Genomic DNA, 22,649 nt, shown 5'->3' on the forward strand with positions numbered 1-22,649 from the left:
AACGGCAATACCGAGCAAATTTTGGTCAAATCTTGGGGCTTGTTCTAGAGTAGGCCTGCACAACATGCGCCTACGGCCAAATACGCTCCTTCAACGGTTGACTTTAGGACGATTGATTTAATTTTTTTTCCTGTGTGAATAATATCTGTTATTCGATAGTCATTTTATAAAAGTGTTACAACAACTTTTGTATGCGGCCATCGAAACATGATTTTTCTGCTTGCTGCCCTTGTGCCATGTTGCGTTGTGCAGGCGTGCTTTAGAGCAACTTCCTAATCAATGGCACTTAGTGGGTGGATAAATTTACTGACAACAACACTTCAATAATGTTGTGCTATGCTTGGTAGCCTATGTGCTAATGCTGTGGTAATGCTATGCTAGTGAAATCGATTTATGATTAAAAAAAATGAGGTTGGTGCACTGTTTGTTGCATTGAGTAACAAGGCTTATAGTAATGAAAAGAGACAGGCAACCGCTTCGGGTGGACAGTTTGCTGGGTTGGTTCACAAAGACATAAAAGTTTTATTAGTCAATAACACTTCAAAATGCAGAAACTTCACTCTGTCGCTCCCTGTGACTAGACTTGCTTCAGTGGTTTAAAGCCTCTACAATCTACATGTGTGCAATCACAAAATAAAAGCTGCATGAACAAAATATATGCTTATTGTATCGACTTTTCCGAGTGTTCAGTGAACATTTAAACAACCGGAATATATCGATAGCCAGTCAGTAAGCCAGAACGTAATGTTTCCTTCGACAGTAGACTATGTGAATATTGCAGCACGTTTACAGGTTACAAAACACTAATGCTTTATTTTTTTCGACCACAAATGGCAAAGACTAAAATGTCAAGCAACGATCTCTCAAATAGTGTTTGTTGAAACTGTGTTTCATGGTTGAAATATTTTTTTTTAATTTGAAAACTTTTGCTGCATTTAAAAAAGAACTTCCACGGTTTCATTAAACAGTTTCTTCTATTTAGAAAACAGAAAACACAACGGCTGTGAAGTAAAGCAAAACAGTAGCCTAGGCTGGTCAAACTGAGAGTCGCGACCTTTCAGAGGGTGACATAACAAATTTTAAAAGCTATGAGTACACCACTTTCTCACATAGTGTTATATACACGTATTATATACGTTACATACATACATACACGTATAAAGAAATTGAAGTTTGATTGTCTTTCATTGTCGTACTTGATTTAAAGCATTGACTTGCCTCTTGTGTAAAAAGTTTCCAAGACTCTCGTTGTTTTGCTGTGTGTATTAAGTGTATGTTGGTGTTAGTTTTGCCGATTTGTGTAGATTAAGTGAAGATTGATGTGCAAACGTAAAAATGCAAAAGTAATAATGCAAATACAAGTCTTGTTTTCCTCTTGTCCGCCCGATAACTCAGTTGATTAGACTCCTGATTTTCTCCACGAAGAAACCTCAAGATCAATCGTGGCTGGTTCGGCTCTCTGGGTGTGCGCTTGAGCAACGAATTTTCAAGGTATGCTCTCCATTCAGCGGTAATTAGTGGATGGAATAATTCAAAGACAAACATACTTCGACAACCCAAAAACTTCAATCTGCCGACGTCGGTGACAGGAACTTCAATTCAAAGCCTCTACAAGTAGGCCTATATGCGACACGGCCAGGAATAACTTATCAAAGGCTTTGTCAGTCCGACGAGAAAGATTTAAACCAACTAACCAACCGTTTAGTAGATTATCCAAATATATGATTTTATAGTGCGACTTTACCACAAGCAGATTATAAACGAATCATCTCGTAGGTTCACACGATTGTGCAAACCAGCGTTCTTTACAAACATAGAATTCATGTCCATTGTTTTGTTTTTTCTAGAGACAATATTCTAAAGGCCCTTCTTTGGTCTTCTGTCTCAAGTAGACGACGTTTTCACCTGCTATCTGTGCTTGTAGGTGAGATATCAAATTTAGCTTTTGCCAACTGGGATCATCATCTGACCGAATAGATGTTGAAGGGTTTGCTGCAAAAACAGCAAAATATATAACACAAATATGAACTGTTATGTTGTGATGAAGTAGGCTAATACAAAGATGCTGATTGATTAGAATGTTTTGCGCATTGTAGCGTATCATTACATTTTTCATATTTTTAATGTTGATTAATACTTTTGTTTAAACAAACAAAAAAGTATTATTGTTATAATAGTTCCCCTAATATCTTCATAGGTTCATACATAAATTTGACTGCTCAAACTTACACTGATTTGATGAATCGTTTAGGTATATTGCTATTTGATCAAGTTCAGTGTCTCTCTCCTTAGAGTCTTCATCTGTCAATCTATGGATGACTGCGGCAATCCCTTTCTTGTCAATTTTATAGACTTTGTATAAATAATCTTGGAATAGTACTAGAAAAACAACAATTTATAGCTTGCTTATAACCCAGGTTACAAATTGAACGAATTCGGTAAAAAAGATGGGAACCTTTAGCTAACATAAGTTACAACGATATTTTCAGTTTGTTGATGTTATTTTTGTCACTGGAATCAATAAACTTAAATTATATCTCAGCTTGTTTTATTAATTGTCATAAAATTATTCTGAAGAACACTCAAAGCTTTAAGACAGTTGTCGCTAAATCATAAACACAGGCTTGTGGTGACCTATCCTAGCGCAGAAAAATTGGCTCTGCTTGCATTGCTAATTAGATGTTCATTAACGATGTTAAAGATCGTAGGAATTTCGTTTGCATAACACGTAAAAACAGGAGTAACAAAACTCTAAGAACTTAACTGTTCAATTTTCGCTAACACAGATTTGAACTCACTCAAAGGCTTATGGCAATGTGTATATAGTAAGTTATTGCATATAGCTATTTGGGCATCATGGAATTAGATCTCTTGTCAACACATTGAAATACTTGGAAATAGCTTAGCTCACTTTTGGTCGCATTTTTTTGCATACTCTATGTTTTATGAAGCAGTGCAAAGCTGTCCAAAAGTTATGTAATTTCCCTGCTCTCAATAAAAACTTTCTACGAATATAAACCTAGATTAAGTTCCATTATTTATTGGCTACAAATTACACATGTCGACCAATAAACTATATCTGCTTATTAACAATCTTAAACAACAAGTTATATAGGACTACTGCGCTTATCGGCCTACTGCGCTTATCGGCCTAGTAGAGTCTCGTCAGCATAACTTAGTCAGTTCGAGAAATGGCATTTTTAGAATCAAACAAGTCTCACTTTCATCAATGTTCTTCGATCTTTTATCATCTTTAATGTTTGCATCACTAATTGAGTCAGAGGTCTCGGTATCTGTTGAAAAAAAAACATAGTCTGTTGTTTTTATTCTCCAAACCAATGAAATAAATGGAAATAAATATTGTAAACATTATCTATCTTGCTGATTCTAGTGATACCAAGCACAACGGAAGTCATGACTTTACAATCCAAAAAAGTTTTGCTTGGGAGTATAAAATGACTTTCTTCGTATAGTTAGTACTGCACAGTTTGTGCATTAAGGCATTTTAAAACTTCTGTTAGTTTCTAAACCGTATATAAGTTTTAAATATAATGGCTATACTTTACTACGTTTTTTATTTTTATTAGATAGGCCTGAACGCTTACTAACACTAGTCAGTACATAGTTCTTACTTCTATGGGGTTGCCATGTTCTTTCATAACTAGGCCTATAATCACGTGTTTCGCCTGAAATTAAAGTAAATATTTTGTCATCGCCCAAAGTTTATATGATGTATTCAAAGAAAGAAATGTCTCCAAGCAATGTTAATAAACCAAGATATACTACGGGCTGTTCAGGTACAGAATTATTTACGATTCTAGTAACGGCTGCAGTGTGCATACGGTAAATGTCAAAGTTAAAGCAGAAACATAGATTTTAATTTATATTACTTTTCTGATGTCTCGCGCAACACGGCAAGGAGCGAAATCTTTTACTCTAAATCGGCATGATTTTTAAAACGTCAAAGAAGCAAATAAAAAAAAAATCCATGTGCCTGCTTTTACTTTTAAATCCATTGGTTGTACAACCCAGCTAGTGCTAGGTAAGTCAGTAAAGCTAATAGTAATATTCTTACATTAGGGACCTTTAACTAAAAAAATATTCTATTTTTTTATAAAAGTATCATTATTTACGGGTTTAAAATTATCAATTTTCACAAATTCTAGGACTGAGTTGCTTTGAACATTTAGACCGAAGCTTGCACTAATGGTTTGAATTTAATCATGTTTTCTAAAGTTGAAAACAAGATAAAAAAGGACAAAGTTTGCGAACACAACCAATGTTTTCGTTTTACAACAAAGCCAAAAGTATAACTCCAATCTAGCTTTATTTTCTTTTTGGCATATCCTAGCTAATTCTCTAGAACTAGCTCTACAGGTTAAGATTTAGATCGAGTAAAACGGGAAGACAAGAAAGCCAATCTTCGTGTCTCCCTTCCAGAGTGTGGCCTCATCTCTAGCCTACTCGTTTAGTCATAAACTGCAATTTAAAGTTATTAGCGTTTCTTCTTTTGCATATAAAGTATGTTAACGCAATTTGAAGTCCATTGGTTTTATACAGTCAAAGTTCTATAACTTGAGTATAACTTTAACTCGAAACTCTCCCTACCTCAATAGAGGTTGACTGGTCCTTGCGAAACGCCTATCAAATGCATGGAAAAAGCCATCCCTAACTCAACACTCTATAACAGGAAACTTTGGTTAACTTGAAACGTGTTGGTATCCCCAAAGCATAAACAGCTTTCTCTATCTGGAAATTACTGATAACAGCTTTTTTTTTTGTTTGATTAATGTCAATGATTGGGAAGAGTTACACATGCTTGAATCAGTTGAGGCGAAAACGATGGCAATTGCTTCAGACAGCCCAATTTCATTGCTGTGACTCCTAGCATTGATGTCACAACCGACACATCTGATGACAAAGATGACATCCCTATTGCTGAGCTCACCAGACGTGCTACAAATGAGGTGTGATTTTTGACGTAACATACGATTACCATGCAACAGAGTTGCAACCTCTCCCCCTCTGACGGACAGCGCTATTCTTGAGGCAGTTACAGAAAAAACACAAGATAGCTGACAACGCACTGCTGCAAGTGATGACGACGAGCCGGAAGCCAGACCCATATCCATAAAATCAAAAACGCTTCATCAGTGTATTGGGATACGAGACTTTTGTAAATGCAAGAAGATTTTGCTGAGGCTTTTGTCCATTTAAAGAAACTTGAATAATAGCCTATATTGCTTTGAAGAAAGTGAAGGCACCGAGACAAACTGCTGTAGACTATTTGCGTGTGCAATTTATGCGGGTATACCAGTAATACTGTGTAGTACTTGTTGTTGCGTTATTGTAACGTGTTTTTTGCAAACTACAGAAAACTGGAACTATGAATAACTCGAAGCAATTTAGTCGGTCCCTTCAATTTCGAGTTACCGAGTTACAAAACTTTGACTGTATAGATATAAACGTGTCTACTAGCATGGCCCCATTTACTTCAGTCTTAACTTTGTAATATCCAGTTCTGAATGTTTTTTCTACACTAAATAGTTCTCACTTCTGTAGGCTTGGCTCCGCCTCTCGGACCTACGATCATTATAACGTCTGCCTGAAATGCAAATATATATTTTATCATCGTGCAAAGTTAAAATAATAAGTTCAAATAACGAAATAAATTGCGTTTTATCAATCGTTATGTGGAATTTTTGGTGTGTTTGAACAATGCTCTGCGGCTAATCGGCAGACCGTAAATGGTCATCTGAATGGAAGTCAAGTACACCACCAGATTCCATTTGTTCATCCCCGACGTTGGCACCCGTCCCATCCGCCTGACACTACAGAAATAGATGTGGTTGCTCCTCAACCGTCTTCCTACGGGCATCGGGCTTGTTCGCTCAACTATGGCCACCTGGAGATGTGGCCTGATTTGTCACATTTTGCAGATTTTGATTACCGCTACTGCTAGTGTTTGACTGACATTTTCTGAAATGTTTTTACTTTTTGCTGTCTCCTAATAATATAAAACTTTTTTTTTTGACTTGAGGAAGCAGTAGCAAATGAGAAAAAATAAGTTGAAAAACGCTCAATCAGACTGTTATTGAAAAATTAACAGTCTGACTAAAATCTTCGAAATCAAATTGTCTTTGTTTTTCAACATCTTATGATGTTAAAATCTATTGTGTTATCTGGGGAAAACAGTAAAGAAGGCGAAAACGTATAATTTTTAGAAAAATTCATTTAAACATTCCCCCAAAGTTGGCAAAGTCTAGAAATGTCTACAAAATGTGACAAATCAGGCCGTATCTTTAGGTAGCCATGGCTCAACCATGCATCAATGGGGTAATGACATTTTCTTCTTCTTGTGAATGTGGTGTTGAGAAACAGACCACATCATCAACGATTGTTCTATCTTTAAGTCACCTAACGGAGCGGAAGGTCTGCTCCCCTGAATGATAAAACCAAACACCGACTGCTCTCTGTGCTAGCCTTCCAGTGTAGTCCATGAACATAGTGAATCTGGGGTGGTGAAAGGATAGACCCTCGGCCCCAAAGGTTCGCACGACAACGACCGGGTATGCTACAATAATCAAAACTGAGTTTTCTCAATCAGTTTTGCTTTGTATAAATGATTACTAAAGATTGACCACTTACAACAACAAAGACCTCCCATTGTTCAATTGCGATAAAACACGTTTTAAAGTTTTTAAAGGTCTAGCCTGCAAAACAAGAACTACCGTATCGAATATACATCAGTAAATTAATTTAGGAGTTGGCTGTAAATGGCGTAACATAAATTAAGCACAAAGTTGTTTATAAAACTGTCAGGGTCCTGGGACGAACTAGCTCAGATGTTGAACTAGGAACTATAGGAACTATCCTAAGATTGCACTATGTCTGTTTATAGTTTATTCATATTTTTACTTTTTGTGTTTTGTTTGAATTTCGTTTGACAATATTAACGTCACTAAAAGCTGTCAAGCTTTCGGAATTCTTGTACTATTAGCCTATGTACGAAGCCCCTAGGCAGCTTACGTCTTTTAAAACCGAAAAAAAAAGAAAATTACATTTATTCAACAAAATGGTTTTGATTCACTTTTTACTATAGGTTAAAATCTTCTAGACCAGTGGTTCCCAACCTGGGGTCTGCGGACCCCTTGGGAGTCCGTGAGAAAGCATTTGGGGGTCTGTGATTACCTTGATGAATTTTGGGGAAAAAAACGAAAAGCGATCTTTTTACTTTCATTTCTCTCTTTAAATGCAAGAAATTGTTTGGTAAAAATTTGGTCTTTGTGCGTTATGTTTATGGTGAAAGAATGAAAGAAAAGTTTTTGTTTTGTGAGCCTCTTTTGGAAACTACCAAGGCAAGTGATATACTTGAAAAGATGAAAGAATTTTTTGTCAAACAAAATTTTGATTGGAAAAAGAAACTTTGTTCTATATGCATGGATGGAGCACCAGCTATGCTCTGGAACAATCCGGATTTGCTGCTTTATTAAAAAACGAAGCTCCTCGCGTGGTTGTTACCCATTGCTTCTTGCACAGGTACGCCTTAGCAGCAAAAACTCTACCAGCAAGTCTCAAAGAAATTCTGACGAATTGCGTGAAAGTCGTTAATTTCATCAAAAGCAGAGCTGTAAACCACCGTACTTTTAAAGCGCTCTGTCAAGAAATAGGGTCAGATTACGAAGTACTTTTGTATCATTCGGAGGTACGTTGGTTATCTAGAGGAGAAGTTTTAAAACGACTGCAGCAGCTAAAAAATGAGGTATCAACTCAACTCAAAATTGTTTGAGAGTAAAAGTTTTCTATACGACATGGCCTACTTAGCCGATATTTTCGGTCATATTAACAATGTTAATTGTGGCATTCAAGGACCAGGTGTGACAATAATTGATGCAGCTGAAAAACTGAAAGCGTTTTTAGCCAAGTTGTCGGTTTGGAAACGCAGGTTGGAAGCAGGTAATTATGCTAACTTTCCAATGTTAGAAGAACTTATCTTGATGGATGAAACTCAAAGAGACTGTACTCTTTTGATCACTATTATTATTATTATTGTAACTGTCTCCGCCGCCAGTGTAGCCAAATCGTTTGGCATCCGCTGGCTTCGATCAGTCTTTCAACAAGGTTGATAGGATCTGCAAATCTCATTTCAACGTTATCTTAATTTAGAACACCTGCCGAACGAAGTTGAAACATGGATTCGAAATCCTTTTCTTTTTGACTTGAACAACATTAGCGATGACGATCTCAGTAAAGATGACCTAATTGATTTGAGATTAAAAGAGTTATTACGCATTGAATTTCATTCAAAAACTGTGGAAGAATTTTGGTGCTCACAACTGCAAACCTACCCATTCTTGGCAAAGCAAGCGATTATTGTTTTGTTACCATTCATAACCACTTACCTTTGCGAGGCAGGATTCTCAGCTCTTGTTACAATAAAAACTAAACATCGAAATCGCCTGGACGTTGAAGATGACATGCATGTTGCATTGTCAAAAACTCAACCACAGTTCAGTCGTTTAGTTCAGTGAAGGCAACAACAGCCATCTCATTAAATTTGCTTACGTTGAAAAAGTTTCGGCGTGGCACTTTGGGTCACCTTAATATTCAAATACTGCTGACATTTCTTGAACAATTCATTCATTTTCTTATTTGAGCAACTGTTTAACCTGATATTTGCCGCAGGAGTCATAGCAGCAATGCAATATGACACAGTACAGTAGTTGAGTAGCATAATTATTACAATAGTCAATAGTATGTTAATTGAGTTTCAGGCAAAATTTAGGTAGGGGTCCGCAGAATGTATAATTTGTCTAAAGGGGTCCGTGACAACAAAAAGGTTGGGAACCACTGTTAGACGTATTCTCTAACCATTAACGAATTTAATTCACAAGAAAAGGCAAAAGGTGTGGTAATTCCTTATTAGGGGAAAGTGGTGTAACGTGGACCAGTGTGTAATTTGGACCAGTCCCCTAACTCAAAAAATAAAAATCGTTTTGTCAGTATTTTTGAACAGCTTGAAAGAAAAAATAATAATAGCCCGGATGTGAAAAACTCAGCTCATTAGGTTTAGAAACGTGGACGGGAGATTGGAATTTGTGGTTTTGGGTATGCTGATGTTATTTTGGGGAGTTGATTGCTAAGCGCTGAGACGTTATTGGCATGACGTTTGAGTCTGATATGATGTTGGTATTATCTTTAACCTATAAGGAGATGTTGTGCTCAATTACAAGACTTGTAACTAAGTGTGGAAGTCATAGTTGGTAATTTTTAACAGTGCATGACAGTGTGTAATTTGGACCTGTCATCTCACCTATGCAGCATCGCGTCAGTTCAGAATTCCCAAAGCTGTAGTGTTAAAACATGTCCATAACAGGCTATCAATAAATATGCTACACAAGTGTCAAAAACCATTGGTCGACAACTTGATCTTCCCGAAAATATTGAAGATCAACTGATCAAACATGTTTTGGAAATGGAGTGAAGATTTTATGGTTTAGGGGCCATAGATTTAAGAAAGCTTGCATATGACATTGCGTCTGCCAATAATATCAATACCCGCTTCAACAGTGAAAAGGGTCTGGCTGAAAAAGATTGGCTTAAGGGATTCTTGAACCGTCATCCAGAAATTTCATTTCGAAGACCTCAAGCAACTTCAGTTGAAATTATATACTCCAATGGTCCAAAATACACACCCCAATGGTCCAAAATACACACCATATGTGTAATTTGGACCATTTTTGAACATTTTTTATTGCTTAATTATTCTGTATTTTTTTATTGTATGTGATTTATATTTTCTACACTGGTTTGCAAGTACCTAGACTGTACCTGGGTGAAAAATAATACACATTGACCGGAAGTTGGCTGAGTTGTGCTTATTTTTCTTTAACCCTTTGAAGGTTGGGGGGGGCTGTCAATTCAACTTTTTTGTATCAACATTTGTATCTCTAAAACCACTGAGGCTGCGACTATGAGACTTCTTGACTTTTCCTAACTTTTATTCACCTCTATTGAGCTGAAATTTTGAGCGAATAAAGGTTATAAATTGAGAGATATAAGGCATTTCTCAGCACATCCTCTGAAATATTTCATATTCTATTGATCAAAATTTTCCCACCAGCTGGATGAAAGCAATTAATTTGGCCTCGTTAATCAAATGATTCGTTAATCAAATGATTCAAATTGAGATTATGTAAAAAAAATTTAATCACTACATTGCAATGCATGTTCTTCATTACTCTACCAAAAAATACCAAATAACCCAAACGTCATAAGTCACCTCAACATTTCAACGTATATGAGCAGTTCTAAAACTCATATAGTTTTAATTTTCGGATATGCTCAGCGTGAATAATTTTACAAAGGGAATCCCAAGTTTTGAAACCGTGCTTTAAAAAATAACAGAGATATCCTTCCTAAAGCATAAGAAGAATCGACAGCCCCCCCCCCAAACTGAGCAAGACTCCAGAGAGCCCAACCTTCTAAGGGTTAAGGGGTTCAAAATACACACCTTTCCCCTATATCAAGTACAATTCAAGCAAAAGTCTAAATTTTGTCAGTTTTAAATGAATCTGTTTAAGTTTCACAAGCATCATAGGCCTACTGTAAAAACAATATTTTCATTGTTTAAGAATTTGCTACAAACAATAGATCTGTGTTATTTAAACTTGACTAGCTCCTTACATGCTATAACAACCTAAGAGATACTTTTAAACGCTGTACAAACGTTGCATCATAGTAAGGTTAGTTGAACAACTGCCAAAAACTTAGCCCTTGCAAAATCATTATTATGCGAAGAAATCATTTTTGTACAACATATGCTTTTCGAGATATTTGATACACAATAGTTACATTACAGAAGCAGGGGTACTGGTACCTATGTGTTGTTTGTGAGATAATAGAGAATGTTGAAATTCTCAGAAGAATATGTCGTTTATTCACAAGAACATGTTGTGCTTTCTATAAAACAAAACTAAAATGTAGAGAACACAATTTCCATTTTAGTCAACAAAAACTCTTTTGATTGTGCCCGTTTCGCGACATACTCTAAGAGAACAATGCACAAAGTCCCAAACATGATTTCTTGAATGAAACAAAACTAATCAGAATAAAGAAGCTAAACGTTGTTGAATCACAAACGGTGCGCAATGTTCTGTCCTTGTTGAATCCAGTTGTAAACGAAGCTTATAAAAAACTCAAACTGCCGATTTGCCTTTCACCTCCAGATGGCGACTTCAGTCCACAAACGATTTGGCCTATCATTGTTTTGCAGAACACGCTCAAGCTCGATGGCCCGATGTTACCGTGACAGGTTTACGTTTATATGGAAAGTTATCCTTACATATTTTTTGCTTTAATCTTACCTCTTGTGTAGTCAAAACATTTGAGGATGTGAAAATACAAACCAGGAAATGAATTTCGCCTTTGCTGTCTCTGACCGTGCGGTGGAGTCATTCTCAACATCTTAATGTAGCCTAGCATGTAGGCTATATGTTTCTCAGTTATCTGTTGTAAGATACAAGTGCAATTTTTTTGTTGATATTTATAAATTGTAAATAATAAAAATTTATAATAATATTTAAATAAATATTTAAAAATATTTATATATTTACAATTTATAAATTGTAAATGAAACTTAAGGCCTTACTAAAAGAGCATTGTAGCCTAAATTGTCAAAAGTCAAAAATGATTTTGCAGAGCACCGCAGAAAGATTTAACTTATTTTGAATCAAAATTACACTCTAGATATGAGTTAAATGTTGATAATTCCTTTTAAATCAATAATTTTGCATGTTATCAACCTACTTGTCAAACTAATACAGTAGATATAGTTTAGAGTTAGGATAGCAAAAATTCAAAACCTGAAATCTTAAGGAATGCTGTTGCAATTAATGAAACTTTTTGAAATCGCCAGAATTTGCCAGCAAGGAGTGATTAAAAAATTGGCAAACTTGCAACCCATACTCTTTTTAAACATACGTCAGCTGAAGTCAAATTCCAAGCTCGTAAAAATTTTGCCAAATAATTAAAAATTGAGTTAGTGAAAACTGATAATAATTTTGAGAACATTTGTTAGGCTACTTCAGTATTATCCTACAGCAAACAGAAGTTTTTTTGTCTTTTTTAATTGTATGTGTACAATGTAGGCCTACTGTAGGCTACAATGTATGCTACTTTTTTCGCTTGGTTTAATAAAAGTTCAAATTATTCTAAGATTGCTAAGAAAGATTTTAAATTTGTGACTTGTGAGTTAGCTACTGTTAATTTTGTAATCGCGTTGTAGCCTACGTCATGCCAAGTATAAGCCAATCTGTCAAGCCAAGCGTAAGTGGTGTCCATTCTAGGAGGATACCAACAATCCCATTCGGTTTTTCCTTGGAAACGTGGACATCTCCACCACCCCACTTATGTAGGCTACAAAATGAAAAGTATTACAATAGACAGAGGTGGGCAGTAACTAGTTACAAAAGTAACTAGTTACTGTAACTAGTTACTTTTTGAGTAACTGTAACGGTAACTTCGTTACTATTTTCCAAAAGTAACGAAACGCGGTAACTAGTTCCTATTTTAGCACTTTTTCAATAGTTACAGTTACAAGTTACTTTTGTATTGAAATTTTAGTTTTTAATTGCCGTTTATTTCTCTACATGTGTTTGTGTCTTGCTTAGTGCGTGTTTGCTGCGTTTTGCGCAATAATGCATTTTTCTCGCAGATGTATCGGCGCAGCACTGCGCATGCGCGGTTCTACTTTTGTTTTGTAGTCTGGTGGAGAAGGGTTGCCATATTGGCGAATTTATCGCTAAAGTCCAGAAATCTGGCGATTTTTAAGACGTTTAGCTTCATATTTAGGCTATGATTTGGCTCTTTTTTGGCGATTTTTGATAACTGATTTGGCTAAATTAATTGTTCTTGACGATTAATCAATATGTACCAAAGACAGGCAAGACACAACAATACAACAGGGTTGAGCATTATAATAATATATTTTACATATTTACAAATGAGTTTAACAGTCAAACGTTTTCGGTTTAACTTAAGCCCTCATCATCATCAAGAAACACGCAGCGATTAAAAGCAATTTGTTGATGCTTATAGTCAGTTACTTAGTTACCTTCAAGAAGTTGAAATTTATTGCATTTAGTGTAACGCTTGCAATGCCTCTAAAAAGATTGTCTGACATTAAAACCAGCAACTGCATTGCTGATTGCTTGTCGTTGGTGGACGTTCTTGTGGAAGCAATGCAAACAAGATTTGGTCATTGGTTTGAGGACAGCGACTTTCAGCTTACGACTGCATTCTACCCACAATTTAGACTTATCTGAGTTTAATGAGAGAGAGAGAGGGAGAGAGAAACCTTTTATTTCGTCTGTTGCGACAATAGTACGGTACAATTATAAACAATACGAATAAAATAGTACCATAGCTATCTAAATACCACAACAGACAGGAAGCAGCGAAAGACTATATCAGTCATCGAGTCAGCTGCTTCCCAGTTCTTAATGTGACAAATGTCAAGCATCGGCAAATTACGTTGAAACAAGATAGGCTGATGTTCAGTAATATTAATGAAAGAAAAAAAAAATCATGTGCTGCTGCGATCCTTAAGTGAAATCCTGTGGTTTTATTCAAATATAAACTTTATTCCGGGTGATTAAAAATAGGAAAAACTTTTGAAATCAATAAACTCTAATGCCTGATCATTAAGCGACACTGCTGAATTGAAGACCAAAATAAAACAGAACATGCTTCAAGCAATTGAAGAAGCAAACTGCTCTGCTGAAGAGGGGAGTATAGCAGCGACACTGAAGTGGATGGTGGTAAATAGAGCCACGGAGGACTTTTTGCACCACTTTACGCAAAAACCAAGAAAAGAAAGCAATGCGCGTTGAATCTGTTACAGGAGTATTTGGAAGCGGACCCTGAGGACAAGTTAAGCGGATCCAGATTCACAATCGGACCAATGAAAAAACTGTTTTAAAAACATAACACTCCCATTCCGTCAAGTGCTGCAGTAAAAATATTGTTTTCATTGCAAGCACTTGTTCATCACCAGACTTTATTCGTTCATCCCCGACGCCGACACACGCTCCATCGACCTGACACTACCAATACAGGCATGGGTGCGCCTCAACCGTCTCCGTACGGGCGTCGGGCTTTTCCGTTCAACCATGCACCAATGGGAAATGGCCTCTTCCTCCTCCTATGAATGTGGTGCCGAGGAACAGACCGCAGACCACATCATTGATTGATTGATTGAATAAATCTTTATCCTCGGATAGGGAAAGCTTCTTGCAGAACTTAATCCTGGCAGTTTCGCATACTTGTAAACTAAAGGCTTTAAATCACTGACGCAGGCTCGGTCACCGAGATTGACAGAGTGAAGTTTCTGATTGTTGAAGTCTTGTTGCCGGGAAATTATTCCATCTATTAGATGTCGCTAAATGAAGAGCAGTCCTTAACGTGCGTTGCTCAAGCGCATGCCCTGAGAGTCGAACCAGTGCCGCTTGATCTTGAAGCTTCTTTGTTCCAGAAGTGACGCGCTAACCAATTGAACTATCGGGGCGGACATCATCAATGACTGTAGCCTAACATCTTCAAGCCACCTAACGGAGTGGAAGGTCTGTGTGTCATGAATGATGAAACCAAAGACTGGCTGCTCTCTAGTAGCCTTCCAGTATAGTCCGGAAACATCGTGAATCTGGGGCGGTAAAAGGATGGACTCTCGGCCCCAGAGGCTCACACGACGACGACGAATGGGCAGGGACATTTTAAAGCCCAAAAGGGCAGGCCTGAGTGACGAGCACTTTGAAATGCTCGTATTTCTCAAAGGAAATAAACATATCAGCCACTGAGTATTTTTTTTAAATAAAACCTTGTTGGTTTTGTACTTGTGCTGTTATGTTAGCATGGTTGGCTCTAACACTATATATCAAATATTGCGGTTAACCTGCACTTGCATGCAGAGCTGGCCAGGTGCAGAATTTTATGTTCAGATTTGTGAGCAACTGAAAGTAACTAGTAACTGTAACTAGTAACGGTAACTAGTTACTTTTTAAAATCGGTAACTGTAACGGTAACTCAGTTACTATTTTGGCCAAGTAACTGTAACTGTAACTCAGTTGCTTTTGAAAGTAACTTTGCCCACCTATGATAATAGAACTTAATGTGTCACTAATAAATAAGCAACCAAAACTTCTCAAGTGCAGCCAACAGCAAAATGATGCATTTCATTTTATGTAAAATCTTTAGAAAGATGAAGAAAAACCTGAGCATGTTTTGCCTTGATCAAACTGTTGAATATTGACACACACAGGACACATAGTGAGGAGACATTCTAAATTTCTCATCAAACACAAATTTATTTTGAATGTCGGTCGTCATTGCTAATAACTAGAGACGTGCATCGCAGCAATAGCCTACGTTGATACGGCCTGGACAAAGAGAGTGCGGGCTTCTTTTGTAAGCTGAGGGTAATCCTTTTTGGAGCTGCACCTCAAAAATCCAAGATTTTCCTATCTTGAAAAAGTCGGTAACTTCTTGGTTGTTTCTTTTCTCAGCTTTAGGATATGCTGTTGAGAAAGAAGAAGTATTGATGCGTTATAGTTTTGTGTGGTAGGCCACTGGGTTGCCTTTGCGACTAAGATAATCAATTGACCTCTTTGCAAGTGGTCAGCTGACCAAAGGATCATGATAAGCTTACTTTAGATACCAGTAGAATAGGATTTACTCAAAGTTTTAGGACGTCTCAAAATTAACAATAAAACCTGCAAAATATTATTCAAAATCAAGAAAATAAAATAGTACTGTGAGGGCTTCATTTGTTAATAAAACTTGAAATAGGTGGAGGGTTAGCTTTTATCATAAATGTACATGTAGTAAAATGTAGTTCTTGCAGTATTTTTTTTTTTTTATTATTCATCATTGTTAACCAGACCGAGTACTAAGGTGAGTAGCTCGTGTTTCCTTCTCATGGGACGGTATTGATTCAAGAGAAGACGCCGTTAGTGAGATATTCTCGCTGTCCAGGAACGCCGAGGATTGAAACTCATTAACGCAAGTTGAGGCTCCGTCGCATAAGCTCTTGCATCCTGCAAAGGTGGCATCGGTTATACCTAAATTGCAGTCTAGTTTCAGACGTTCTATTCGTGAAAAGTCCACAAAAGTTGTTTTTTTTTACAGTAGGCTGACGCATGCGTAGTCTATGCAGTTTATCACGTGCATTGCGTTCATATATCCCTGTTGAAAACTTTTAATACATTTCTGATTACAGCATATTTACAGAACAACCATTACAGCACTATAATAGACTGCGATTTTAACAAAGAATGCTGTTTAATTTCCACTTAGCCTGAAAATGTTGCAGCAGTGTTTACAAACTTCCCATACTGTTTGAGGAAACGTTTGTCATGTTTCAAACTGTGTGCTAATCAATTATATTGTAGGGTTATGTCATGCAAACAAAACTAAGCTGAAGCAACAACTAGGTAACAGCAGGCAACGTCAGACGTTAAGCTATAGTTGCGTCTGTTACAGATTAGATCCAGAAAAGCCAGTGAGAGATAGTTTTCTTCATTGCGTTGAGCTAAAAAAAACTAAGCTTTGACAAATATCATGTGATAAAAAAATGAAAAAATAACATGTTTTTAGCATTTGAAGGGATTGAGTTCTGTCAACCAAAAAATCTCTCTTGCTGAAGTCAAGCGAAGAAAGAAATATCCCAATGAGCTTAGTGGCTGAAGAACGAAAAACAAACAATATATTGGCTTTACTTTTAAGCTTTTTACAGCGTTAGGCATATATGTTTGAATGTTTTATCGTACGCTGAGCCTGATATAGCCAGAAATACTTGGTTGCTTGAATCTTTAGTTAACCTTAGCAGGTATTGTAGACCTAAAGTATATGCTACATAATTTGTTACATCGAAGCCACTAGCCTAAGTGTAGCAGTAAAACAGAATTAATCGACAAAAGCTCATTTGACGTAGTTTTAATCGGGATTTCATATGCATTTAAAAGAAGTATGCTATCAAGATGGACATATGTGTAGTTTACAACTTTGCGAATGACCAAGTGAAATACGAAGCAAGCAAGAGGTTAGCATGGCGGTCATTTGAAGATGGTTACTTTCTGGGCGTTTTGTTTACTTTCTTCAGAGCCATGTCGTGGGATGAAACATCTGGTTGTGGTGTTGCCTTGGCCCACCGCAAAGGGCTAAATTTTCAACTAGCTTTTAAATCCAGATTTTCCGCATTAATTCTCTTGAGTTTTTTTGAATTTTAAAACATGTTTAGCAAAATGATTTATGTTAGAGAAAGGTTACCTTTGCTCAGTTAACAAAATCTTTTTTTATGCGTCTAAATACGTTAACCAACGTAAAAAGGATGATTTAAAACAGATTTTTGTTACAGTGTGTATGCTATTATGGATTAACATCCAGAATATTTCTTGCTGGTAGCTATTTTCGACACAGTTCAAGTAGCCTACCGTTAGTTTCGAAACGTAAATAAATTTCGTTTCGTAAATAAATAAAGTTTCGAAAAATAAATAAATCAATTTAGAACCAAAAGTTTAGTACAGAATCTTTCTTTTTATTAACACAAGTGCTCATAAGTTATCCTTGGTTCAGTACTTCTTGATGAACATTTAACAAATCGTAAAGAGGAAAACCGTACGATCCTAATCTAAGGACAAAAGGTCACAAACAATAACAAATGTTTAAAAGCCTATTAAGTAATTAGACTTATTTGACAAAGTGTTAAATGCCATTTAATTTTCTATTTCTCGTGACAGGACTTAAAAAATAGTGGTAGGATTAAAAAGTAAACAACAGTATGGGAAAAAGGAACCTCGATTTAGGAGGTCTCACCAAAAGCGAACAATCAAGAATTCTTGAAGTGATTCAACGGGATTTTGCACTGAGAAAGATCGAAAATAATAGAATCGAGTATGTTTTAGTTGGAACTGCCTCTAAAGTAAACTTGCTCAAATATCAGCTTTGTAATATCTTTCTTGATTAAACGTCATTACACGTAAATCTAACGTTGCCATTGTCAATAGTCACTTTTTAGTATTTCCTGCTTCGCGTTGTGTGTCTGTTTACACAATTATGTTATTTGTCTTTGGATTGCAATGACGTTTGATTTCAACAGGACCCTGAGTAATGTCGTAACTACCCAGTCCAAGGAAGATGACCCGACAAAATGTTTGGTGTGTGGTTCCACATTCATCTGGTTGTTTAACACAAAGGTAAGCACAAGAAAAAAAGTTCCATTGCTAAGGTCGATGACTTTTATTTGAATTTATTGGAATGCTTATGCACATAATTCATACTATGCGTACGACTCTTGACAAAGGAAATATGATGTTTCTTTATTGAGATTGCAGCCATGACTTCATAGAGTCTTGTAAAATAAAAGCTTAAATCAAGGAGAACATTCTTTTCAAATTTGTTGTTATGTGAATACTGTACGTACTTAATCAGTGCTCATACCGCTACAAAGTGTTTTTTTTTTTCTTAGCTCCAACCGGGTTCCAACTAAAAGTTGAGCAGTCAGTTGCAGGCTTGCTCGAACAGTGACATGCCTTTTTCGTCTTAAAAAACGTCATTTCATGATAAAGAAGCAACACAAAACCGTTGAATGCTTTGTTTGAGTAATCAGCTTTTGGCTCTTCATATTGCGATCTCTTGTGTCGGTTTATTGCGTTGTTATCATTTGAAGCTATTGCAAAAAATGGATCTATAATTCTGTAACTACCACATTTTGGCCACCGAACGGATTGTAGCCCCTAAACAAATTTTCGCCACCCAACAAGTTTTAACGTACTAACACAAATCTTTGTAGGCCCAATGCAACTCATGTCAGGCATTCTTTTGCAAGTCAAAATTAGCATGTGGATATGAAATTACTACAGCATCTGCATGGATTTGCGCATTCTGCAAAGTGAAAAGGTAGTGTTATGGTATTGTTATAAGTAAAGTACTGTAGCCTATAATAAAATCTGCTTAGTTTCGTTTCGGTTCTGTTAATTTTACAACTTTGATGAGAGAGAAAGACAGCTGAATCTAACAATCGTTGGTCATTCACACTGTAGCTTGTCCCGCTAGTGTCGGAGTTAGACCGAAGCATTGTTGATAACGTTGATTTCTTTGTGCTCTCTCTGGCTATATCTGTAGTGTGATGTTGAAATTGGTTTCCACAAAGAATTAACGGGATTTCCACGTGAAAAATTTTAACAAAATCCCATTTATTGTATGATGCTTGAGGCAGCTACGTTTGAGCAGACAGCTTGGTTTGCTAACTTTTCAGCTCGAAGAATTGTTGTAATCAGTAAAATTGTGTGTTTTGTGCAATTGTTTAAATATTGAATTTGGGAAAGAATTATCTTTCGTTTCACAGAGTCTTATCTTTTGGTAATTCATTTAGATTGGATGCCATTTTTCCTAAAACTCAATTTACAGGATATAGATAATTAAGCTTATTCACTGACTTAACTTTATGAGGAAGACTTTGTCAAGTTTTTTATGAAAAGAAAAAAGGGAAATCATTGACTAAAAACAACGGTTTAAAAGTGCCAAATATGCGGGCTATTAATCGATGATTTTTTAAAAGCAACTCAATCAACTTTGCGACCAAGTGATGTGGGTGAATGGTAACACTTTGACATGCTTTGAGGTAGCTACGAATATTTGCCTTTCTGAGCTTTGATCTGTAGTGAGAGCCCTGGCATGGCTCTTGAAAGGGCGTCGGTTCGGCACCACTCATGAGCATGCGGCTGTGTCTTTAGCAGGACACTTAAAGGCATGGCTGAAGGAGTGAAGGTGGACACGAAGATTCGCTTTCTTACCTTCCCGTCCACTTAATCCAAGTCTTCAACCAACAGCAGTATCCTATCCCTGGGGTTACGACAAAAATATCTACATCATCCACATTCTCAGTCATCAAGCATATTTTTCAATACGACAACAACCGACTCTTGTAATAAAATAATTATTATTATAATTATTGTCGTTATTTACACCTTTTAATTTTTACTTCCACAACAGAGAGATTCACCAGAGGTCCCTGGATTGGTTTTACTTACAGTTAAAGAATAAATTTCGTCGGCACGGTGGAGCCAAAGTCTTAAGAGAGTTTTATAAGAACAAGCAAACAGATGGTCTGTGTATTTTTATTGGTTTAACATTTCATGACATAAAGGTTAACTAATCTATAATTATGTTTTTCTTTTGTTTAACAAGTTATCAATTAATGTTTAGTGAAAAGTTCCATGTTAAATTCAGAGATTTATTATATTGTATATCTTACTTATCTTGCTTGTTAACTTACGCATAGTTTTTACGGGGCTTGCATGCCGCATGAAAAAAGGATAGAAATGGACCTACTTAAAATTATGTTTTTGATCTATTTGTTTTCAGCAAATTCTCCACCTCCAAAACCACCACATCTTACAAATACAACACGTAAGGTTTTGGTCAAATATTTTATTACAATCCTTTTATCATTAAGTCTGTATACTTTATGAAGTAACAATGTAATAAAGTAGTAGCCTAGAAATGCTTTACAATAAAATTTTGCAGGTACGATTACGTCGGAAAAATCAGCATCCACGACTGCTTCAACTGATAAGGTACAACTTTTATATTTTATTTTTTTAAGGGCCTATTTACGACTTGACTAAAGCTGTAGCAAAAGACTGTGTTTAAAAGTTTGGCCGATCAATATGGTTTAAACATCACACTCTAATCTCTTTGCGAGAATTTCAACGTTACTTTTATAAAAATAGTAGGCTATGTTGATCCAAAATAATACAAATGTACGCCATCATTACATGACCTGTTTGTTCACGACAAAACTGTAGTCCTCTCTAGATAAAAAACCACCATTAAAATTAAAGACGCACAAATTTTGTTAGGCAATCAAATATTTAATTCTTTTGTGAATAAAATATCTGATGCTTTGTTAAAAAAAAAAAAAAAAAAGATATTTTCCAAGATGACAAAAGCTTACATTTAAGTATCTAAAACACAGTGCTAGACTTACTTTAGGTATCTCATGTTCATGATGTTACTGTGCTTCAAACGGAAAATGAAACATTATGTAACCATCAAGGTAGTTTTGCTTGGTCTTATGAAAAACTTTGTCGATATAAACCATCTGGTAACCAATAAAAAATACTTAAATATTGTAGAAATAGCTTTTACGTATATCTGCATAAAATCATTATAACGTAGCCCTTCTTTTGAATCCAATATATATTTCATGCGCTTGATGAGACAGCCCATTGTACATTGTTATATTCTTTTATCAGAATAATGAAGAAGTGAAAGAAGATGCTGAACGTAAGTAGAATAAAAAGATTTTGTCGTAAAACTGGTGCTCATAAAAATGTCGATTTTGTTTGTTATTTATGTAATTTCACCTTTAATATAGGCAAAGCATAGTCAAAGCGCGCTGCATGGATAAGTAGGCTACAGTATAAAGATCATGATAACAGAAACAAGCTATAACCCACATGCCCTTGTACTGAATTGTAGCTTATTTAAATAAACTAGCAAAATTTTCTAAAACTCTTTGCTAAATTTATTGGTTTCTGAATAGACTTGGGCCTATTGTTTCAAAGCATCTTATCACAGGTATTTTAATATTTTTTTTGCTTTATTTTTGTGCAGTGAATAGAATTTGAATTTGCAATAGGCTGTATGATTTTTACAGCAATCAATAAATGGTCAATTTCATAAATGCTAGGAAAAATATTTTCATTGAGACATGTGGATGATCTTCATGAAACCTTCATAGGCTTGTGCAAATGTGGTGCAAGTTAGTACGGTACCTACAGTAGCCTATTAAAAAATCAATGTTTGTTTTAACTTATTGGAATTGTTTTTTTTTTGTTTTTTTTTGTTTTTGCAGAAGGTGACACCCTTAGCGACACAGAGATCCATCTTAAAACTCAAATAGAAAAGGCAATAGCAGCTGTTTTGCTGCCAAAACTGGAAGAACGTAAGTATCTTGCATTATGAAATTCTGGAACGATAATAACAAATATGTTTACTAGAAAGCATATATCACACATAAAGTCGACATATCTGTTTGATTTTGCAAATGAAGACCTAAGTTGTAGAACTAGCCTACTTAAGTCAAGTTTTGTGAAAATTGAGTTGTCACTAAAAATGTGTTGTGTGATAGTCAATGCCTGTTCCGGCGCACAATTTGATTTAAAAACGGCTTAATTTTGCTACAACAAAATCTGGTATTCGCATAGAAATAGAAGATTAAACAGAGACTAAACCTTGAATCAACTTCAAATTGCATCATCTCAAAAGTCGTCGTAGTTTGGACTTAAGTAGTTTTTCAACTCAGGTCTTCAAATATTATTTTTTTCTAACGCTTGATTTATTCTACCCATAAGTGTTTAGCGCATTTAAATCAGCTACAGTGTTTACAAAATTGGTTGAACCTAGAATATCAGACCAAGGTCCAGGGTTGGAAGTCGATAGTCAAAAAGCAACAACTATTTCACTATTCGATAGTGCCAAAACAAGCAATGACTTTCCGCTATCGATACTTAAAAAAAGCAATGGATAGCAGTTGCTAAAAATTGACTGGCCAAAAAACAAATCCAAAAACAAGCAACCCGCAAGCTCAA

General features: G+C 35.9%; 2 protein-coding genes across 5 annotated transcripts in view; one reads left to right on the top strand and one right to left on the bottom strand.

Annotated features, from left to right (window-relative positions):
* Positions 1-627: 627 nt before the first annotated feature.
* LOC145768558 (uncharacterized) lies at positions 628-6,715 on the bottom strand. 2 transcript variants are annotated; one of them, XM_082580082.1, is made up of 6 exons: positions 6,649-6,705; positions 5,555-5,605; positions 3,633-3,686; positions 3,222-3,293; positions 2,230-2,379; positions 628-1,992 (listed from the first exon to the last, which is right to left on the bottom strand). In XM_082580082.1, the coding sequence occupies exons 1-6, from the start codon at positions 6,665-6,667 to the stop codon at positions 1,844-1,846; spliced, it is 495 nt and encodes a 164-aa protein (XP_082436208.1). In that variant the 5' UTR covers positions 6,668-6,705; the 3' UTR covers positions 628-1,843. The 2 variants fall into 2 exon arrangements, with proteins under 2 accessions (XP_082436208.1, XP_082436209.1); XM_082580083.1 differs by lacking the exon at positions 3,633-3,686 and having other exon boundaries at positions 6,649-6,715.
* An 11,111-nt stretch (positions 6,716-17,826) lies between these two features.
* LOC145768611 (uncharacterized) overlaps positions 17,827-22,649 on the top strand; it is a 32,064-nt gene continuing 27,241 nt past the window's right edge. For 2 of the 3 annotated variants that reach the window (XM_082580148.1, XM_082580150.1), the window contains exons 1-8: positions 17,827-17,946; positions 18,152-18,248; positions 18,845-18,951; positions 20,047-20,159; positions 20,419-20,463; positions 20,581-20,630; positions 21,312-21,342; positions 21,914-22,003. In XM_082580148.1, the coding sequence (XP_082436274.1) occupies positions 17,834-17,946; positions 18,152-18,248; positions 18,845-18,951; positions 20,047-20,159; positions 20,419-20,463; positions 20,581-20,630; positions 21,312-21,342; positions 21,914-22,003 (646 nt within the window). In that variant the 5' untranslated portion in view covers positions 17,827-17,833. The remainder of the gene's footprint in view (positions 17,947-18,151; positions 18,249-18,844; positions 18,952-20,046; positions 20,160-20,418; positions 20,464-20,580; positions 20,631-21,311; positions 21,343-21,913; positions 22,004-22,649) is intronic. The other variant, XM_082580149.1, reaches the window with a different exon arrangement.

This window comes from Aplidium turbinatum, chromosome 4 (assembly GCF_918807975.1).
Source record: "Aplidium turbinatum chromosome 4, kaAplTurb1.1, whole genome shotgun sequence".
NCBI classification, from domain to species: Eukaryota; Metazoa; Chordata; class Ascidiacea; order Aplousobranchia; family Polyclinidae; genus Aplidium; species Aplidium turbinatum.